We start from the raw sequence: 19,615 nt of genomic DNA, 5'->3' as shown, positions 1-19,615 counted from the left end.
TAACAGTGACTTTTATCAGAGCATCTTTCTGTTATGTATCAGAAATAAACTGTAAAAGAAAATAGTAAAAGCAAAAGATGGTAGTCACAATTTCTGGTGAAATCATTGCCCTGCCGATTCTACCTTTATCTTTGTGTGTCGTTTCCCTTAGCAGAGGGCATTTCTGCTGTGGGGTCTTAGGAGGCTGCACATCACTCTGGGGTCACAAGAACTACTATCAGTAACCTGCCACGACGCAATTAAAACCTTGATTGAAACAAACAATAAATAAAGAGAAAGACATACAGGTTTTAAATATAGGTTTCCATTAAAAGCATTACAAAGACAACTTCTCTCATTTTGAAGAAAAAAAAAAAATCCACTTCTACTAAAAAAAAAAAAAGAAAAAAGAAAAAAAAAATTTAAAAATCACCCTTTTGCAAGTAACTTTAATGAGGAAAGGTGCAGGGAAGGGAAAGAGAGAGGACTTGGAGAACTAGCAAGTGTTCAAAAGGGCAGGTGCCCTCCATCTTGGTCATTTTGCCATTGCACCTTCTTCTCACACAGTCAGGTCAGAGAGCCAGAGTCCTCATGTGGAGGATTTCACCACCTGCTCATATGGGGGAGGTGGTGTGTTGCAATAGGAAGGTGGGGGTGGGTAAACCGGGTTTCCTTGTGGGGAATTGGGCTGGACGTGGAAAGCCATAGCCATGGGATTCATCACAGGTCCACCTGGATCTGTGTAATACGGCACTCCAGGCTGTTGTGACCCTGAAAGAAAGAAAAGGAGAGAAAACGTATCAGCAACAGCAGAGGCATCAGGTTGTGCTCTCCCAGGGCCTGTGCTCTGCATATTCAGACAAAATTATTCAAAGTGTTCATCAGAGCAAAGACAAAGAGTCTTTCTCCCTTCCAGAAAAAACCCAGGCTGGCAGGACTGCATTCACATCTTCAGATACTACCAGAAAGTTTCAGTTTTGCATCCAAAGGAAATCACTTAGTGAAGCAAAGGGCACCACTGCCCCAAGCAACTACCATTTGAAAGGGAAAAGAGTGAGCCCCGTGCAGTTGCTCTGGCAGAAAAGCTTTTCTGTCAGCCGAGAGTAAAGGTGTGGGATCCCAGATGGACAAAGGAGTCTCTACTGTGGCCCTGACTCAGGTGTCAAGTCTTACAAAATGACTTCAGAGATTATTTTGTGGTGTCCTGGATTTGCTGATAAGACAGAGTGAAGCTCAGATGGATCATTTTGCTCCTAGGCACGATACAGTTTAGAGATGAACCTGTATGAAGCAAAGAGCCAAGCTGTAGTCAGTTACTGCTGGCTAACACAACGGGACGAGATTGCTTTCCATAGATTCAGTTCAGGAAATGACATCGGAGCCTGCAGGGACACAGAAGGGAAATACATGGCCAAACACAAAATTCCTTGGCTATGACACATAAGGTGTAACAGAGATTGCTGCCATAAGAACAAAGCTGGTGTGTAACCCTCCTGAGATATCACAGTGGGTGGTGGAAGATGACTAAATGCAACTGAAGTCACAGACTATCTGAAGATTTAAGTTAGTTTTTTTTTTTCTTTCTCTCCGTCAGTTTAAATAAAGATGGACTGGGAAAAAAGTCATGGCTGAGCAACAGCTTTTCTTCTCTTGGTGCCAGTAAGTGTTTCCTATAAGGACAGCTTCTAAGAGATCTTCCCCTTCCATTCTCCCAGTAAGGCTCCCAGAATAGCACTCCCAGCAGATACTGCTGGAATGGGAGAAGATGCTGCTGCTGTCTCTGCAGGGAAGAAGGAAACAGGCATTGAGCCACATTTTGAGGGCTCCACCTCAACAGTGAATTGGCTACTGGTACCAAACCCAGAAAAGTAATTACTGGAAAATGGGAACTTGCTTTACTACTAACTTTCATTGCTTTTGCAGCTAAATATTTCTAGAACGGTAGAAAAAGTAGAAATAAAAAATAAAATAAATCGTGGAGTTAGCTCAGAGCCCAGAGCTTTTAAATAACAGTAGTAACAATCTGGAAGCAGGTGCCATAATCAGGTCATCAAAGAGCTTGAGCTTATTTTATATTTGCCCACAATTTATGTTCCTTGAAGCACCATGAAAGAGTAAAACTGTGCTCTAAATTTAAATCTGGTGTTTATCAAGCCAGCCAAAGACACTCCCTGTTCACATAAACACCAGGCTATTTTTCAGGCTTAAAAATATTAGTCTAGTTTGATTGGCTCTCCCACAGCAGCAAAATATTCTGTGTTCAGTTAAGGAGAAAAACAGATGTGGAACGGGAGCCCTAAAAAACCCTTAGAATTTAAACAAAGAAGTGTCAGTTTGTGTCTGCAATACCTTTTTAACCACTTAGGCCTAGGAGAGTTCCCAGCCAGAACTAGCTACCAGAGAGGAAGAAATTACAAACTTAGAAAGCAATTTTGTCAGAGAAGCCCTCGCTAGGAAGGTCCTCCTTATGCTCACAGTTATTACTTACCAGAGAGACAGCGATCAGACTAACAAGGGGAAAAAGACCACTTTGGCACAGAAAGACTGCAGCACAGAACACTGAAGGCAAATCAGAAATACCTGCAAGATGGCCAGATTGTGGAAGAAAATGCTAGACTTTCCTTCAGCTCTGCCAGTTGTTATCAATTGTATTTAAAACTCCTTCTCCCTGAATTTCAACACCTATAATTTTGTCTACCCTACAAAGGGAGAGCTTGCTAGTCTCCTTCCATGCATGGACACACACCTGTAAAGGTATTAGGAACCAAAACAGAACTGAAGGTTCTGTCATCCCGTGTGTTTCAAAACCACTTCTGTACACTGCAGCTGAATAATGCTGTTGGAAAGGCTGAGGACATCACTCACGGCAGTGTCCAAAAGCCAGTGAAAAAAAGCTCAAACCCACCCTTTTTTAATGCTTTGGCCAAAGTAAGAAAGCAGTGAAACATGTATGAGCAGTCTCTGACCTGATGCAGAGTTCACTGGTTGTCTGGTGTAAGACACATTAAAAGTAGGTTCTTCTACTAATGGAGGAGGATACATCCGCCTTCGGATAAAGAAACCAGCTCCACAACAGAACAAAACTCCCATCATCAAAAGGAACCTAGGCAAAAAGAAGAGGGAAGTAAAAATTAATTATTAAAGAAATATGGATATTGATCTAGTACCAATATCCAACTGTGACAGATAAAAACTCTCCAACAGTTTAAAGTTAGAAAGTGTGTGTTTATTGTGATGCTGGGCAGCGTGCAGAATAGCTCCCAAATACACCGCAGCTTCCAAGTGATAACAGAGCCCTTTTATTCATACAAGTACTGAATACACAAAATACAAATTCATATTCATAATTTTGGTACAACCCATTCCTCACTTCATATGCTAATCATTTCAAAAGCCACTAAGCATGAGTAGTTTGTTCCTTGAAGTGGGTTGGTGGTCCCTTTCATGGGGATGAGTACCAAAATGAGGAAGTCAATGAAGTCTTCCTTGTTCTGACCTTTCTACATTTTCAATGCAAAAATTACAAATGAACTCTTGGTAGATCTCCCATTCCTTGTCCTCAGTTGGTTTCAGAACAGAGGAGGCCTACAACTGTCTCATGTTCCTAAAAGCTATTTGTCCGTTTCTATATTCTTCATTATAAACCCAGCTAACTAAACATTGTGTTGACAAGCAATCAATTATTATTTAACTACTAACTCTTAACTTCATCAAGGCCCACTCATTTATTTTAATTAACTAAGAAATAAGTAAAACCAAGAGATTGACTAAGAGATTATCTCTAACTAAAATCTTAGCTCCTCTAAATTCTCTAAATTCTTTAAAGTTTATGTTTCAAAAACCTGCACATTCAGGCAGCATTTCAATCCAGACTGTTCACTGAGAATACATCAGCCTATAACTTCTAACAGGATTTCTTAAACACGTTGCCTCTTGAAAGCAGGTCTGTCATTTGGGATAGCACTCATGGAGCACTTATGGATGTATTATGGACATTTTCAGTGATTAGTACTATTGTCAGTGTTCTCTGGCATGTAACCCAAAAGTAAAAAACACTTGAACTTTTCAAAAGTTCAGGTTTGCATGTGACCTTGGCCGCTAGGATGCTAAACTGAAATTCCAGGTCCATACAGTTTCAAACTGCTCATCTTGGATGCAGGCCCCGGGCTAACAGGCTAGGCTGCTCAGGATGTTTGTGGAGTACAGAGAAGAACACTATTCTGCAATTGCCATTAAAAGAAGAATTTTAGATATTCTTAAATTAACTCAACATTTTAATTTCATCTCCCATGGGAAATATAGTAGCCGGCACTTGAACTCAATCCAGAAGACTGAAGCTTTCAGTACTGATGGCGACAAACTTCACTTTGTGCTTCCTACATGGGATATTACATTCTCCCTGAAAAAAGACATAATTTAGCTACCATTCTCCTCCTCTCTGCATCTTTTCCAACCTAGCTAAACTGTCCTCACTATTTCCTTGTCCTGGTGTGATGGAAACAGGAGCATGCAGCAAGGGCACATCAGATTTTGATCTTCAGACAGTGGCTTTCACCGTGTTTCCTTGATCAGTTACCAGACACTCCAGTGACTCATGCTCTTGTAAATAGGAATGGTTCTTCTGCCTGTAATTGCCATCTTGTTTCATGGCTTTTTGCTGGAAGACAATGACAACTGTGCTTTTTTAGAAAGCACAGAAGTTGGCCAGAGGCAAGCCTACACACCATGCTTATCTCCACTGGAAAATTCCCAGGTGGCTCAGAGGAAGAGTGGGGCACAGCATGGCAGCAAGAGTTAGCTCATGCAAAGGCTAAAACTCTGTTCTTGCTTCTACATTAGAAATGAGAGCAGAAGGAGGTTCTTTTTCCCTGAGCCAATATTAATACGTTCCCCTTTGGCAGTGTTCCTGCAAAGGATTTTTTTTCTGAATAGAAAAACAGAGATTTACAACATCACCCCAGGGATTGAGATAGAGAGCTCTTCACTTATATCACTAAGGACTGTACACTGAAATCCCACAGTCAGCTTTGGGAAATCTCTGTATTATAGTATACATCAGGCTTCTGTTTCTCACTGTTTATTTGTTTCAGTTTTGAAGGCTTTAAAAAAAAATCAATCTTCAAATTCCACATTAAAATGCCTGAAAACAGGTTTTCTAGGGAGTCTTTGCTTTCTCTCAACCGTAATGAGAAGGTTTTATTCAGGTGCTTTCTTAAATTCCACTCCAAAAGGAATTTACCTTTTTTTTTCATTATGCATATAACAGTGATTAGTTTAAGCTTTATCCAGATTACTGAGCTGCTGGCTTCACAAGCTCAATCCTTCTGCCTTCTTTTCCTTTGCTGTCATCTCCAGTGAAATCCTCATAGTCATAAATGTACTTCTCTTCCTTTTTAATTGAAGCCTCAATTCAGCTGGCAGGTATATATTAAATCCTGCCTAAAAGCACAATTGTGCTTATACGATCCACTTTTAAAACTGAGTGCCCCAAAAAAGAGGCAGAATGTTGCTGCTTGGGACAGGCACAAAGAATTCAGCAATCCTGGATAAAAGTGAAACTGCTGCTTGTACAAAGCAGCAGGATGCAGAAGCAGGAAAGGTCAGCTTGACAGGATTAACCTCTTTTTCAATGTTTTCTTACTACATAGGAGAATGTTTTAAGAAAAAAACAAAATCTGTGCACTTCTAGGCACACAGATACCTTCCTACACACTTGCACCTACTGTACTTTAAAATACCAGGGCTGGCAATATATCCTGATTTAAGTCCAACCAACAAGACAAGGACAAACACAAAATTACCAAATGCCCTGCACCTACCAAAAATACCATAGTCGCTGGATAGAGAGAGCTCTTACACAGCATCTTGAGCCACAGCAATCCTCATAGGAGCGACATCTGCAGAGAAATAAAGAGACACAGGTGTTGAGTGGCTGTCTCTCAGATTAAAATGGCATCCCCAACCTTGACACCATTCACACCCCTGACCTAAGCATTATTTCATGAACAGACTACCCTTGGCTGGATAAAGCTCAATTATATGCATGGCACAGCTTTACCCTCAATTCAGGAATTTTTTCTATGTTAGTGAAAATACCTTCCTATATACTTAATCTCAAACCACTGCAAAAAGACCAAATATGGTGTTCAATTCTATATAAAAAATGACAAGTTATAAAGAAAAGCAATTCATTGTGTTTTCTTTCACAGTAAATGAATACTGCAGACCCCCAACAGATGTTTGGAGTTTTATTCACAGGAACAGACAAGAACTGGCAGAATGAAACTGCAAGATGACCCTTTCTTTGAAACCAGCAAACCAGCACCTTCCAAGCAGAGAAACCACTGAGTGCAGAGAAAATTCCAATAGTACCATTTTTGCAAATTTTATGCCCTTTTTTTGTCTTAGAAGTTGCACTGACTGCAACTGCCAGCAACTCCCATTATTAAAGCAGCTTTTCCTCTAAAAATCCCCCACACTTCAAATTACTCTTTTGTATGCATAGAACATTTTTGAACGTATTACATCACCAGTCATTGTGAGCACAAGGTACCACTTCACAAAAAGCAAGCACATACATTAAGGGCAACCTCTGAACAATTCCTATGATAACTCCTATTCCCACACCAATGAAACCTACCTACTAGGGAAAAGGACCAAGTCAACACAGAATCTGTGGTATGTTTCAGACTTGAATGAAAATAAGCATATAGGAATAAAATTACCACATCCACATACAGAAAGAAAAGAGGAGGTGACCACAACTGGATTGATCTTTTTAAGGATGTTCACATTTGTGTGCAGAATGCACATATTTATTTAAGCATCTGGTTCTGGACAGTTTGCTCAACTGCATGACTGTGCTCCCATATTTGTATGCAAACTACAACTGTGTCAACTGAATAATTGTACAGACAATTACACATTTACATGCCCAATTAACAAGACTTCACTCAGAAAATACATTGTTACATAGGCTTCAGCCTCTAACTGGGGCCAGAGGAGGATGCTCTATGGATAGATAATCAGCTGTTTTGCAAGCGAAAACAGTTACATGTTCTTCTGATGATAAATAAGTAGGATTTATTCAGCCAAGCCAGAGGATCTGACATGATCATCATGGCAAGGTTCATTAAGAGACTCAGGCATCCAGTTTGAGACTCAGGCCAAGTTGCTCATGCCAAAAGAGAAGACACCCACTTTGCTGTCATTGAACATGAAAGTGATCCATCTGCAATATTTCTTCTTTAAAGCTTCCCAGGACCCTGACAACTGCTCATACTCAAAGCTACCAAACCTCACATAACTACTGACAAGACTTGGCAAGTCAGCATTAACTTCAGTCCTCTTGGGACCAAGAAATTAAGTATTCCTCCATGTTTCCACAGTGGTTCAACCCAACAGGAGCTTTCAAAACATATGCTGAAGTCAAGGACAGATTCAGATTCCTTACAAAATGAGATGAAAGCTGCTGCCTTCTGTTACACCAGTGCTCACAGTACCCCTTTGCTCTTCAACATGCTTTGGTTGGAGCACTTAATCCATGGTGATGGGTACTTACCTCCTTGGCTGATGCTGCACAGCAAGGATTTTGTTGGATTAGAAAAGCAGAAAAAAAAACAAAAAACAAAAAAAACCAGAGCCCATAAATCTAGAAACCCTTCTTGAGCCCATCAGGACAAAAATAAAAAGGATTTTAGGAATGTGATCAGTCAGTCCAGACACCTACATCTGACCTTACACAGGATGGGGAGTGGAGGCATCATTTCCCAAAGCCCTAAGACCTTCACCTGTAATAAAACTTAAACAGAGAGGTCACAGAGGCTGCACACACACCTCCCCCGTGCCCACCCTTGCCTTGCTTATTTTGCACCTGTTTTCTCCAGAGCCAGAAAAGATGGGAAATGGCTATTTTAAAATATACAATTATGGTCATTCAAACCACCAAAATTAAAGGAGCATCTGCAGAGGAATACAGTACCTCAATCTATTTTTCTCATCTTTAAGTTATCCAGGTTATGAGTCAGCACCATTTTTAAAGTCTCAAAGGCTTAGCTTTTATTCCTGCAAAAGAAGGATAAAGCACCAGCTGGAAGGCAGAAAGGCTACACTGCTGAATATTTATGAAGCTCCTGAGACCACTGACTGACAAACAGGCCACCAAAGAGGAATTTCAGGTGACTGAACTTTCGAGTGGTTGAAAACAATATGCAAAGGCTGGAGGAGTCTCTAATCATGGCTCCAATTCCTGGCAGTCAGGAAGCTTTCTTACTGTGAAAGACAGTAAGCTCAGTCAGACTGACCACTGCATTTGCTGTGCATCTGCGAAAGTAAACCAGTACCACAACCCTCACAATCCTTTGAGATTTGAGACTGGTAACTTTGTCACTTTTTACCCATAAAACCAAACAGGTGATTTATTCAGTGTGCCTGTGAAAATGGACACATGTAACCATATATAGGAACATGGAATCAAGGCTGGAATCGAGGATGATGCCAACCTGCTGCTTGTACTCCCCACCACTTGACAGCAGCACCAAAGAAGACTGGAAGAGTGAATATTCCATTTGCTGATACTGCCATCAGGTTACAGCAAAACTCTGCTGACCTCTTGTTCTTGATTCTATCCACTGTGGAAAAACAACACAACTCCTGATAACATCCATCCCATTTATATAACAATTACATTACTTACAAAAGCTGTATTTATTAGCTGGCAAAAGTCAACAACAAAATCAGCTTATTAATGCAGTAACATGCAAGCTTAAGTAAAATCAGTCTTTGATGTACTATGTCTCACTGCCTAATGGCAAATCACAACAGAATTAAGACCCCAATTCATTTTAAAAGCCCCAAAATTAGGCATATGCACATATATTTATTGAATTGGTATGCATTTTCTTTAAATTGAACCCATACTTTGGCTTTGCTTTACAAGGAAGGACCAGTCTGCCCAATGCCAGTTGAAGCAGAATGAGCCTTACTATCAACCAGAACTGGACTGAATCCATCTCCAGAGGACTTTTCTAAAGTCCATTTCCCTCTTTCACAGATCAGTGATGATCCCAATAACTGCATTTCCCAAGGGCAACATTCATTTTATTGATCAAAAGTTAACCTACGACACAGGATAAGACATAATTAGTTGCTTTGCTAATCTGCAATTTCATCAATAATACAGTCTCTCTTTCAAAAACTGTGTGCAATGGGATTTATGATTTAGAAGGTACATATTTTCATTCATAATTCACTGGAATAAAAGGACTGTACGTGCATGTCCAATGTCTTGAACTGCTGGCACACGAAGGAACTGCTGTGTCACAGATCACAGACCTGTCACAGGGACAAGGTTTTTCTCTGGGTTCACACTTAAATTGTGGCACTGAACTTCCTTCCTTTATGGACAAGCAAAGCATAGTTTCATATCAAGGTATATGGAATGACCCAAATCTTACAAACCAACTCTTTACTTGCATGTGTTCCATGGATAATAGCTGCTCAATTATATGGCCCAGTAGCTCTTCTCCAATTAGACCTGCATCTACACAGTTGAACAATTCCCTTCATAGTAGAGCTGCTGCAGCAAGAAGCTGCATTCCCTACCACCACCATATCTTTGAAACGGAAGCTGTAGTATTCTTAGGTTTTTTTTCTCTAGATGTTTTGCATCATATGGGCCAAAACCTGATGTAACATTTAAGATGTTTGATTAGTAATGTATTTTGGAAGAGTGAAACAAAACATAAATTGTTAATCCACATGTAGTGCCAGAAAACCTACTGCAGACACAGGATGAGCAGGTGAAATAAAACCACAACCTCATATCAACAACCACATACTGTAAACTGCATCATCTCTAACCTCATCTTGTTCTGAAGACAAGCCTGACAGAAATTCCAAAAAAAGGCTGCATACCAGTCATAGGTTAAATGATTGCTACATGTATCTGTAAATTCTGTGATACAAATTGGGATTCATTGAAACACAATAAGCACTGGCAGTTTTGGAGTGAGGGGCAACAAACTAAAGGGAGTCTGGGATCTGAGTAGATGAAAATACAGGAATAGACCAAAGCTAAGAACACAAAGGAAACATTTTGGGGGTTGGTAGTAGCATTAGATGAAGCTAAGGAAGTGCCAGATGTGACCCTAATACTGGCACAGGCAAAAGACCAGAAGGAGTATTCGTAAGAACTGTAAGAGCTGAGGCTGGGTCATCTCCAGGCAGATTCAATGCTGAACCCTCAAAGTCAGAAGGTTCAGGTCTACTCCCATGGAGCAGATGACAGCAGACAGCTGAAATGTGAATACGCATTTACTTGTTCTAGGACAAAAGAAATTTAAAAAATAAAATAATCTAATCTGCTTGCAACTCAACTGCCAAGATACAATGATGCTGAACAGAGACAAAAACAAATAAGCCTTGAAACAAAAAGAAAAAGCAGGCAATCATCACAAAGTGACTAGCAGAAACAATTCTAATGAAGCTCTGAGTCATGGGTGCACTATCAATGAAGAGTGATGTCACTGAGGTACACGGCCACAAGACTTAGACCTGACAGACAAAAAATGGGGAAGACCAACTGAAAGCGTACCATGTAATTGAGAAAGAGTTCTTCTTCTACCAAGTTTACTTAAACTTTTATTAATTTCATACATTTCATAAGTGGATTTCCATCTTTCCATAAAAAGCAGTCTTCAAAGCAAAGCTACTGCCTGCACTGCTGTCTAAGGAAAGACACAGACTACTGGCTGCAGACATGGGGAAGACCACCACACAATGGAGGGGTTATCCTAAGGAATCTATTCTGCTACAAGTGCCCACAGAACATGGAAATTGAAACAGAGTCCAACTCCACACTCATGAGTCCCACCTAAGCAACTATTTCTGAGTCCCAAAGTGGTTTAATCTCTCTCCAGAAAATGCTGCAACACAAAGGCCACATCCTTCTACTGGCATTCACTCAAGTGCTTGAGGAGCAGTAAGACAGGCAAGGTCTTTGGTTGGTGGAGCAGAGTTGTAGGGAACATTGGCATTCCAGCCTTGGTCTTGGGGTCATTTATATCTCCTTGGCCTATTTTTCAGCAGACACAATTCCACCACAGTCACCTGCAGTTACAAGTTCTCCGCACCCAAAAGCATTTATTTTCTTATAAATAGCAAAGGTGATCTCTCAGCATATTCAGTAACAGTGCCTTGTAAAACATAGGTCTGAGAAGTATGAATAGATAAGTTTATTATAATAAATACAGCTGCTTCATAGATGAATGGAGCTGAGACCTCAGTGCACATCTGTACTTAAGAGTAGAATCACTGCTACTGGTACCAAAGAGAGCACTAGAGAGATAGTTATCCAGGTACTTGGTAAATCACACAGCCCTTACGTAAGAAAATGTAAGACAAAAAAAACAAAAAAGGAAAACGGCTGTCAGGTAGTTTTTTTTTTTTTTTTTTTACAGAGTAGAAACAATTGAGACAGAACAGAATTTGCTCAGATTAGAGTCCTGTCTGCTTTGACACAACTAAAATCTCCTACAAGACAAGATACTTGGCTCCTGTCCTTCACACAGACGTGAAAAATAAGAGCAGACAACAGCTGAAAAGGACTTTTTTCTCAACTACTCATTGGGTGAAGAGCCTATAAACACCATCTCTGTACACGTGATAGTAAAAGGGTTTTAAAATCATGGGGATTAAGGGTTAAAAGGAAAAATTAGCTTAGTAGGCCCTGGAAAAATAAACACCCTAAGCACATGGAGAACTCATACTTGCTAGAACTGCACTGTGTAGCTAGTACATGATAATTGATATAATTGTTAGATGTGATGATTGTTTAGTAATTAAATACAATTACTGTTTAATCATAAGAATAGTCATGAGAAACTATGGTCAGTGACCTAAGAAAGATCACAAGAAACTCATGTCAATGTATACAATAGAACAATATAATTTTAATAATTAATATGTGAGTTATGTAACAATAGAATATAAAATATGTTCAGCTTGAAAGCCATGGCGGAGTAAGATTTGGGTCTGTACCCCTGATTCCCAGAGCTCTTAATAAAAGCACCTGCATATAATCATATCCCGTGATTATGTGTGTTTCCAAATGCTAACAACAAGAACTCAGCAGAATACAGTAAATCCTCCCCCACTTCTGATGGGATGAGAAGTATTTGCTCAGGTGCTCTATCAAACCAATCCTTCTCACAATCTTTTGCTACCCAAAGGTTTACCATAACCCCAGCCCTCTCCTCCCAGATCCCAAGAAGAAAGCCACCCTGCAGATGAACTCTCTTTCTTGTCTGTAAAGTACAACTACATAGCTTTCTGGCCAGCACGTATCCATCTAGAAATTTTCTCTCTCCCCTTGTGTCAGAACCTAGCAAGAACTGCAGTGGCTTTGGCAGTATATGGAGCCGTAAAGAGCCATTTTTCAATGGCTGCAGGCTTTTCTTTCACAGAGCAAAGCAGAGAAACAGCATTGCTTAAGGCTCTGACAAAAGTAAGCCATATATAACATGTATGACAAGTTTGTATTTTCTGGAGGTGGAATTGTAAATTTCTTGTATCAACAGGAATGAGGAATTCTAGTTATTCATCAGGCCCCATATTAAACAGATGATTAGTTCTTCATATCTCATGCTGCTCCCAGTGGGCAGGCAGTCCTACTGCATCTCATTCCAGCTTTGGGAAATCACAAGCAGTCTGCTGGCAGGGGGCGATGGGTATCCAGGAATTTGCTGTCTGCCTCAATTTAAGATACTAAAGCATAGTAAACCTTTTTTCCTGCACCAAGCCACTGCACGATCAAATGCAGAGAAGGACCGGGTAGTAATGGCCAGCTGTTAAGTGCCATCAAGTCTGTCAACACTTTAATTCAGGGTCTCCCTACTTAGAAAGGGTTAGAACTTCAAGATTACTTAGGCATCAGATGCACTTTGACACTGCCCACTGAAGCTCAAACCAGGCGCAACCTTTCCTGTTCCACTGACAGGAAGCCAGAAAAAACTGATTCTCAGTCTCTCATTAGGGTTCTTGCCGGGACATGAAAGAATTGAGACCTGATGGGTATTTCAAATCAAAAACCTTCCACAGGAAAAAGTGAGGCTCACTCATGGTAAGTCACAACTGCAGTTGTCATATCCTCTGGAAATGAGAGGGGAATGGGCCTGGGCTCTCTGCTCCACCTCAGCCAGGGGAGGGTCTGCTCTCAGAGGAGTACCCCACTAGAAGACAGGATGCCCTCTTTTCCTCTTTCCTCACCTTTCTCAGAATTAGCTGCCTATATCTGGTCAGACTCCAACTCCAAAATCATCCTTTCAATCTGAAATTAGGTCCATCACCTGTTTGATGGCTTGTGAAGGTTGATATACTAAACTACTCTCCAGGACTACTCCTAGCAAGTTGAGTTGGCAGCCTAATTCACCCCAGATTGCTTTAGATAATTGAAGGAAATTCCAATTTGTGGCAAGGCACCTACCTACCTGCTGGGTAACTCTAGGCTCTTATTTGGAGCAAGGAGTAAGCTACTTCAAGGGCACTGATTTTTGAAGCTAGTTCTGACATGTCACATTGTTATTGTTTAAGGCTACACAGGACTGAGTTATGGTGGTGGGATTCTGTTGCCTTTTATACTGATGGTCTGATAATTACTGCTGTCCTCCTTCTCGAAACAAACCATGCACTTACATTTTTGCAAGGAACTACATCTGCAAACAGGCTCTTCCTGTGGCTGCTCACTGCAAAAGTGAGCCCTGGAGTGAATCCAGGTCTCCATTTGTGTACAGTGCCAGCTATTCAAGGCGCCTGGAAGGATGCAAAACTATTACACTGCCTCCCCTCTCCCTCCTCCCTGCTGGCTTCAAATCAAATGGAAGGATAAATCAGCATCTATATTACTTCCCTAAGCACACACCTGCTGACACTTCATGCAGCTGTAATTGCAATGAAAAGCTAAGTGTACCATCAGGAAAGCCAACTTAATTAACAGCAGTAAACACAATAGGATGTGGAGAACAGGCAATAGCCACCATCGTGCAACACAACCAGTGTCTGGTTTGGGGTGGTTTCCCAGCCTCTTGGACACAAGTTGATGGAAGAAGTGCCTTCTGAGCTGAGTAACAGCAAGAGATAAACATTTTTTTTAATGTTTTAATCTGGGACATTTTGCAGGTTCTTGATAATACACAGAATTATTATGGACTGACCACAAAGAACATAAGGACTCACACTCAAAACTGAGATAAGTATGCTTTGTGATAAATACAACAAAACTTAATTAGCAAAGTAAGAGAAGCATGTGGAAATGCACAAAAAATTTATTTCAAAACCTATGAAAAACCACAAACTTAATATATTCCTCATTCTTCTCTACAATAAGAAAAAGAAATTACTCTTCCCATGCAGGGCAGGAACATGTCTTAAAAATGAAGAATATTAGCAAATATACATTTTTAAGGTTTCTATTAATGTTCTTATAGTAATTCTAAATGAAAAATTAAACAGATTTCATCAACACAAATGTGTACATTTGCGGTTCTCTGCTGTCTGCAGTAAACTGGTTTCTATAACCGAAACATACCAGCCTAAAAATATAGCACTTCCACTGCTTTCAACATTAATTCAGGTCCTACTTTGAATAAGAATTAGAGGATAACGAGAGATGCCAGTCTGTTTTGTTCTTCACATAGTTAGCAAGAGCAATGGTTAACACTTCCTTTCAGAGAAAATGTTCATGTTTCTTTCTGGAGGTCTTTCACCTAGTAGCATACCTTTGAGAAGTCAAGACCTACCTAAGACAAGGAACCCAGGGCAGAACTCAGATGCAAAAAGTCAGTATTTAGGAGGCAGAAGATGATACAGGCTACCAAGGAGGCATTTAGAAATCATCACATATACAAGTAGGTGGGTTGTTAGAAAAGCCAAACTTCACCTACAAGTAGTAGCTGGAAGGGACACCAAGTCCAGCAAGAAAAGCTTCCACCACTACACTGGCAGTGGAAGCAATCTGTGGACAAACCAGAGAGTGGGAGATGTCATTTACCCCAGCTTCAGCATGGCTTTCCACATTGTCTCCCTCAACATTCTCATAACCAAGTGCACACCTTACAGCCTGGACAGGCAAGGCAGCTAAATGTGTTAAAAAAGAGCCAAACAAACACCACGGTGAGCTCAGAGGGCAAGGGACAATGGGTGCCCCTCCCTATGGGTGAGTCTTTCACTGACCCAGCAGCACCAGCCATGGCATATCTATTGCTGCAGACATACACCTACTGCTCATACTCAAAAACATTCCTGCTGTTTTATAAACATGTCATGAAGCCTGGCAAGGAGAGGATTAGAAACATGCATCTGGAATTTATCACCTCATTAAAAGCCCCAATATGACGGTAGCTAACAACTGAAAGAAAAATAAACAACAAAAAAAAAACCACCTATGGGATTGTTCAGTCATACCAGGAAATATACTTCACCCTGCAGTAAGGGGGACAGTCACAATCATTCCAATCAAACTACTACTCATCAGCAAAACATAAGGCAACCTTCCCGCTCCTATTCACACCCAATTAAGAAATAGAAAAACAACTGGAATATCTTAAGTGCTGCTGGCATCTGCCTATAGGGTTTTGCAATCTAATGCATTCTCTATGTAACTATTCACATCATTGCCATCGAAGAGAAGTACCTTGACTGTTTCTTCTGCCAACCATCAGCACATCCAAGATAAGGCTGAGCTGGCTTACTTAAGTGAGAGTGGGATGAGGATACTTGCAGAGCATCAGTCGAGTCTCTTGAGACAGCTTTAAATTCTGAATCACTTTCTGTGCATCCACACAAGAAGACATATGATCTAATTCTTTAAGCAAACTCAGGAACAACTTGGCTCCCTGCTTTTTCAATGACTAATTTCTTTCTCTGCTTTATATTTGCTTACTTATTTTTCTAAGTCATATTAAAATAACATTTTGCTGAAGTAGTAGAAAAGTATCCAACTGATAACAGTCTCTGGTGACTCAGACGACAAGGACACAGAGAAACAGTTGGATGGGCTAGGGAAATAAGTTAAGAGCAGTCTTGGAAATTGTATTAAGGACAGAAGCCCAGCATATGTCTCTCAAATTCTTGGTAAGCTTTCCATGTTCACTTCTGGTCTGAAATAAGCTGTACCTTACTCCCACAGGAGAGGGAAAAGATTTCGGAAAATTATCAATTTCTCAGTCTAGTCTTAAGAAATGGAATTACATTTGGAAGAAACATGCATAAATTAAACTAAAGCTTATTGATGATATATGAGGGATAGTATAATTATTTCAATTGGAAAACATTATTTTTAAAAACACTAATACCATTAAATAATTGGACAGAAAGATGTATCATTAGTTCTGGAACTGTGATCTTCAACCTTTGCCCTAGCTGTTAAGATGGAAAGCATAAAATACAAGTTTTAAGAAAGTCTTGAACAGTATTTCTAACAGTTTTTTATTTTTAAAATTATTATACTGGAAGGCAGATTGAATAAAAAAACTAAAAAAAACTTAAGCTCCAAAAGAGGAACTGTCATATCATTCCAAGTTTTACCCACCCAAATGTAGCTGAATTTCCAGAACACTTCTTTTGGCACACTGTTCCTCTGGCTTAGCAGACACATTCTTATCTGTCTTTGGATGGCTGAAGTAGAGCCTTTACAGGAAAGATTAACTCAGCTATCTTGCCTTTAAACTTCCGAGAAAAGCAAACCACCACTTTATATGACAGCCCCCTAGATTTCTATTACCCTGGGTAATTTAAAGAGAGGCAGGCGCCTTGTAGGAGGATGTGCCTACCCAGAAGCGATAAGGCGTGCAGCTGGGCCAGTTCAGGGATACCTCGGTCCCAGCATGCCACAGAGCATTTGTGAATAGACACAGTACTTGGCATTTCTGAGCTGACATGCCAACCTTTTCATTATAATACCAACTGTCTCTGTGAGAGATGTGACATAGTGCCAGCATGGGACTGAAATTACAGGAAAATCATTAAAAAGGACTGCATTGCTGGGTTTCCTAAGTCTCCAAAGATAGTCTCAAGACAAAAGGAGAGACTACATATATTACCTGGGGAGAAAAAAGTTTGTTCACAAAATCAGTGATAGAAACAAATGGAATCTACTGTGAACTCCTTTAAATATAAATCTAAACCTATCTGCTTTGTATGAACTGCTGCTACAGAAACGGTAAGATAAAATAAAACCCGTTTCACTACAGCACATGCCAGATCTAGATTCGTACAGAGGAGGCACTCTCAGGACAAAGTTATGTATTATGTCTTCAGATAATTTACCATGTAACCATATGCTGATGGAGACGATGCTATTCATGCCTCCTCCCCCACAATATGCAGAATACTCCCTTCCTCCCATTTCACCAGTGTTTGCCAAAAACTACACCAAGCTCATTCAACACTGACTTGAATGTGCTAAAATGAACAACTTTCTGTGGGATTAGCAAATTGAATTAATTCAGTGAAGGGTCAAACAAGTGCTGAAGCAATGGGACTTCGTCCTAAGATATTGAGATTGGAGTGGTGCCTCTCCTCTACCATACAGGTGTGAGAAGACAGCACAGGTAGGAAGCAGCTGGGGACCCTAGACAACAGAAACTGAAATTGCAAAGGTAACAAAGCCCAAGCACTGCAGACAGGCACTACCTTCCTATTGCTTTGATGCATTCCCCCTCTAACCCTACTGGGCTCCTGTGCACTCAAATACCCTCTCCCCACTCCATTCCTTATTCCTTCACTTGTCACACATAGTATCTGTCCTCTGAGCTTTACCATCCCCAAATCCTTATCGTCTTTCCCTAGTGTTTCTTCTTGCCCACTTAAACTCATAATCACAACATTAGCATTAACATGACACCCATCACCATCGGGACAATTGCTGAGCACACATATCCTGCCCCCTCCCTTCTTCCATTTACTTGCACTGTTCAGGACAGTGGCAACCATAACACTTTCATGCGATGACTTGGATAACATGGTGCTGCAGTAACTACAATAAAACACACGATTACTAGTGACAGCCTTCTGATTGACTTGACCGTGTCTATCTATAACAGGATTTTTTTGTAGCCCTTTCATTTGCAGGAGTCTGTAGGTACACAAAGGGTCTGGACCAATACCCAATCTCCAAGTAGCCACCCCTTTGTATTGCCAAGGAAGACAAACATATCTGTGAAAGCACGTGGGCAGAAACATAAGCAAAACACCAAGGTGATGATGAATAACACACTCCTGAATGTCAAGGTACAGTGGGATTTTCATAATATTGTGACATCCCAGCTTCTTTCCCACATTGCAGAAAAGCAAAATAAAATGTAGGTGGAACCAAAGTCCTGTTGTTATTATCATACAAAGAATATGAACTTATTTAAATCCCTCCATCTGTTTTGGTCAACCATTTATGAGTAATTCTCAACATTTCAGTCACCTGAAAAAAAGACAGTGAGTGCTAGGCACAAACACTTCCTAAGCAGTTAATATCCAGGATCACAGATGATTAAATCATGGTGTTTCATTCCTTCTGTGGGCTTTGTTTTGCAACTGGCTTCCTGCCTGCTTTTTGTCTCTAGCGTTTCTCTCCTGCTTCTGGCAGATGAAGTGGAGGTGGACAAGTAAAGGGAGGGAAGTTCTTGGTAGCGTAAGGATTACAGTAATTTCCAATCCTTCAGCAAGAAAGAGCTTGCTCAGGGAACAGATAACCTAATGCTCTCCCACCCGACCTTTTTCTTTTTCTAACTTATGTATACAGTTGCAATTATAATGTTTGCAATTATAAAGTTATACAACCCAGATACAAAGTTCACCACATTTATCTCCATTCTACCCTCAAACCCACATCGAATGTACCTCCCACCCATATATTTCCTCCACTTTTTTTGTTGTTGCTGTGGGTAATATGACACAAAAAAACTGAAATTAGAGAGATCCTCAGTCATATACCTACAGGTCATTGACATTTGGTTCATACCCAAGCTTGATGTGAAAGTAGATGTCACTCATCAAAAAGACTTATGCCATGGATAACAAATCATCTCAACCCTCTAAATTAAACAACAGTATTAGCACAGGGACAAAGTTACTTTCAAAGCATTCTTGGTATTCTGTCTGATTACCTGTCCTTGTTCAAAACAAAGGGAGAACTGTCTTCACACTGGTCTACTTATGTTCCCTTTCAGTGTTCTGAAATAAGAGCTGTTCAAGTACTTGAGTTTTGTTTTCAGTTGGAAAGGTCATCTGTGGTGCATGGCAAAAGGAATCTGTACACTTTTTTTAATAAGGAAAAAGGGAAAGAGATGGGTTACAGGGAAGGAGGGAAATGAAAGCTTACTGCATCTTCATTTTTGAATTTGCAAAAGTCTAAGATGAGTTATAGAAAAAGTAAAATTAGTAAAAGAGCAACAGTCTAAGAACCTACAGAATCTAATTCTGTTTTCAAAAAGAAAAGCAATGACTACTTACATATAATATGTAGGATATAATCCTTCAAAGTACCAGCAATGCTTTTTGGCCTCCGTACACTACAAAGAAAGAAAAATATGGTATTAATATTTACATAGGATGCTTTACAGTTATAAACACAAGCTTAGAGTATTTA

General features: G+C 40.2%; 1 protein-coding gene across 1 annotated transcript in view; it reads right to left on the bottom strand.

The window, feature by feature from the left end:
* Positions 1–411: 411 nt before the first annotated feature.
* Positions 412–19,615, bottom strand: part of VOPP1 (VOPP1 WW domain binding protein) — a 62,790-nt gene continuing 43,586 nt past the window's right edge. The window contains exons 2-5 of the mRNA XM_021531479.3: positions 19,480–19,538; positions 5,799–5,876; positions 2,946–3,082; positions 412–750 (exon numbers count right to left, since the gene is read on the bottom strand). Of these exons, the coding sequence (XP_021387154.1) occupies positions 569–750; positions 2,946–3,082; positions 5,799–5,876; positions 19,480–19,538 (456 nt within the window). The 3' untranslated portion in view covers positions 412–568. The remainder of the gene's footprint in view (positions 751–2,945; positions 3,083–5,798; positions 5,877–19,479; positions 19,539–19,615) is intronic.

The sequence above is a fragment of the Lonchura striata genome, chromosome 1 (genome assembly GCF_046129695.1).
Source record: "Lonchura striata isolate bLonStr1 chromosome 1, bLonStr1.mat, whole genome shotgun sequence".
NCBI classification, from domain to species: domain Eukaryota; kingdom Metazoa; phylum Chordata; class Aves; order Passeriformes; family Estrildidae; genus Lonchura; species Lonchura striata.
Note: the sequence above shows the minus strand (reverse complement) of the source record. Positions and strands in the feature narration are given on the sequence as shown.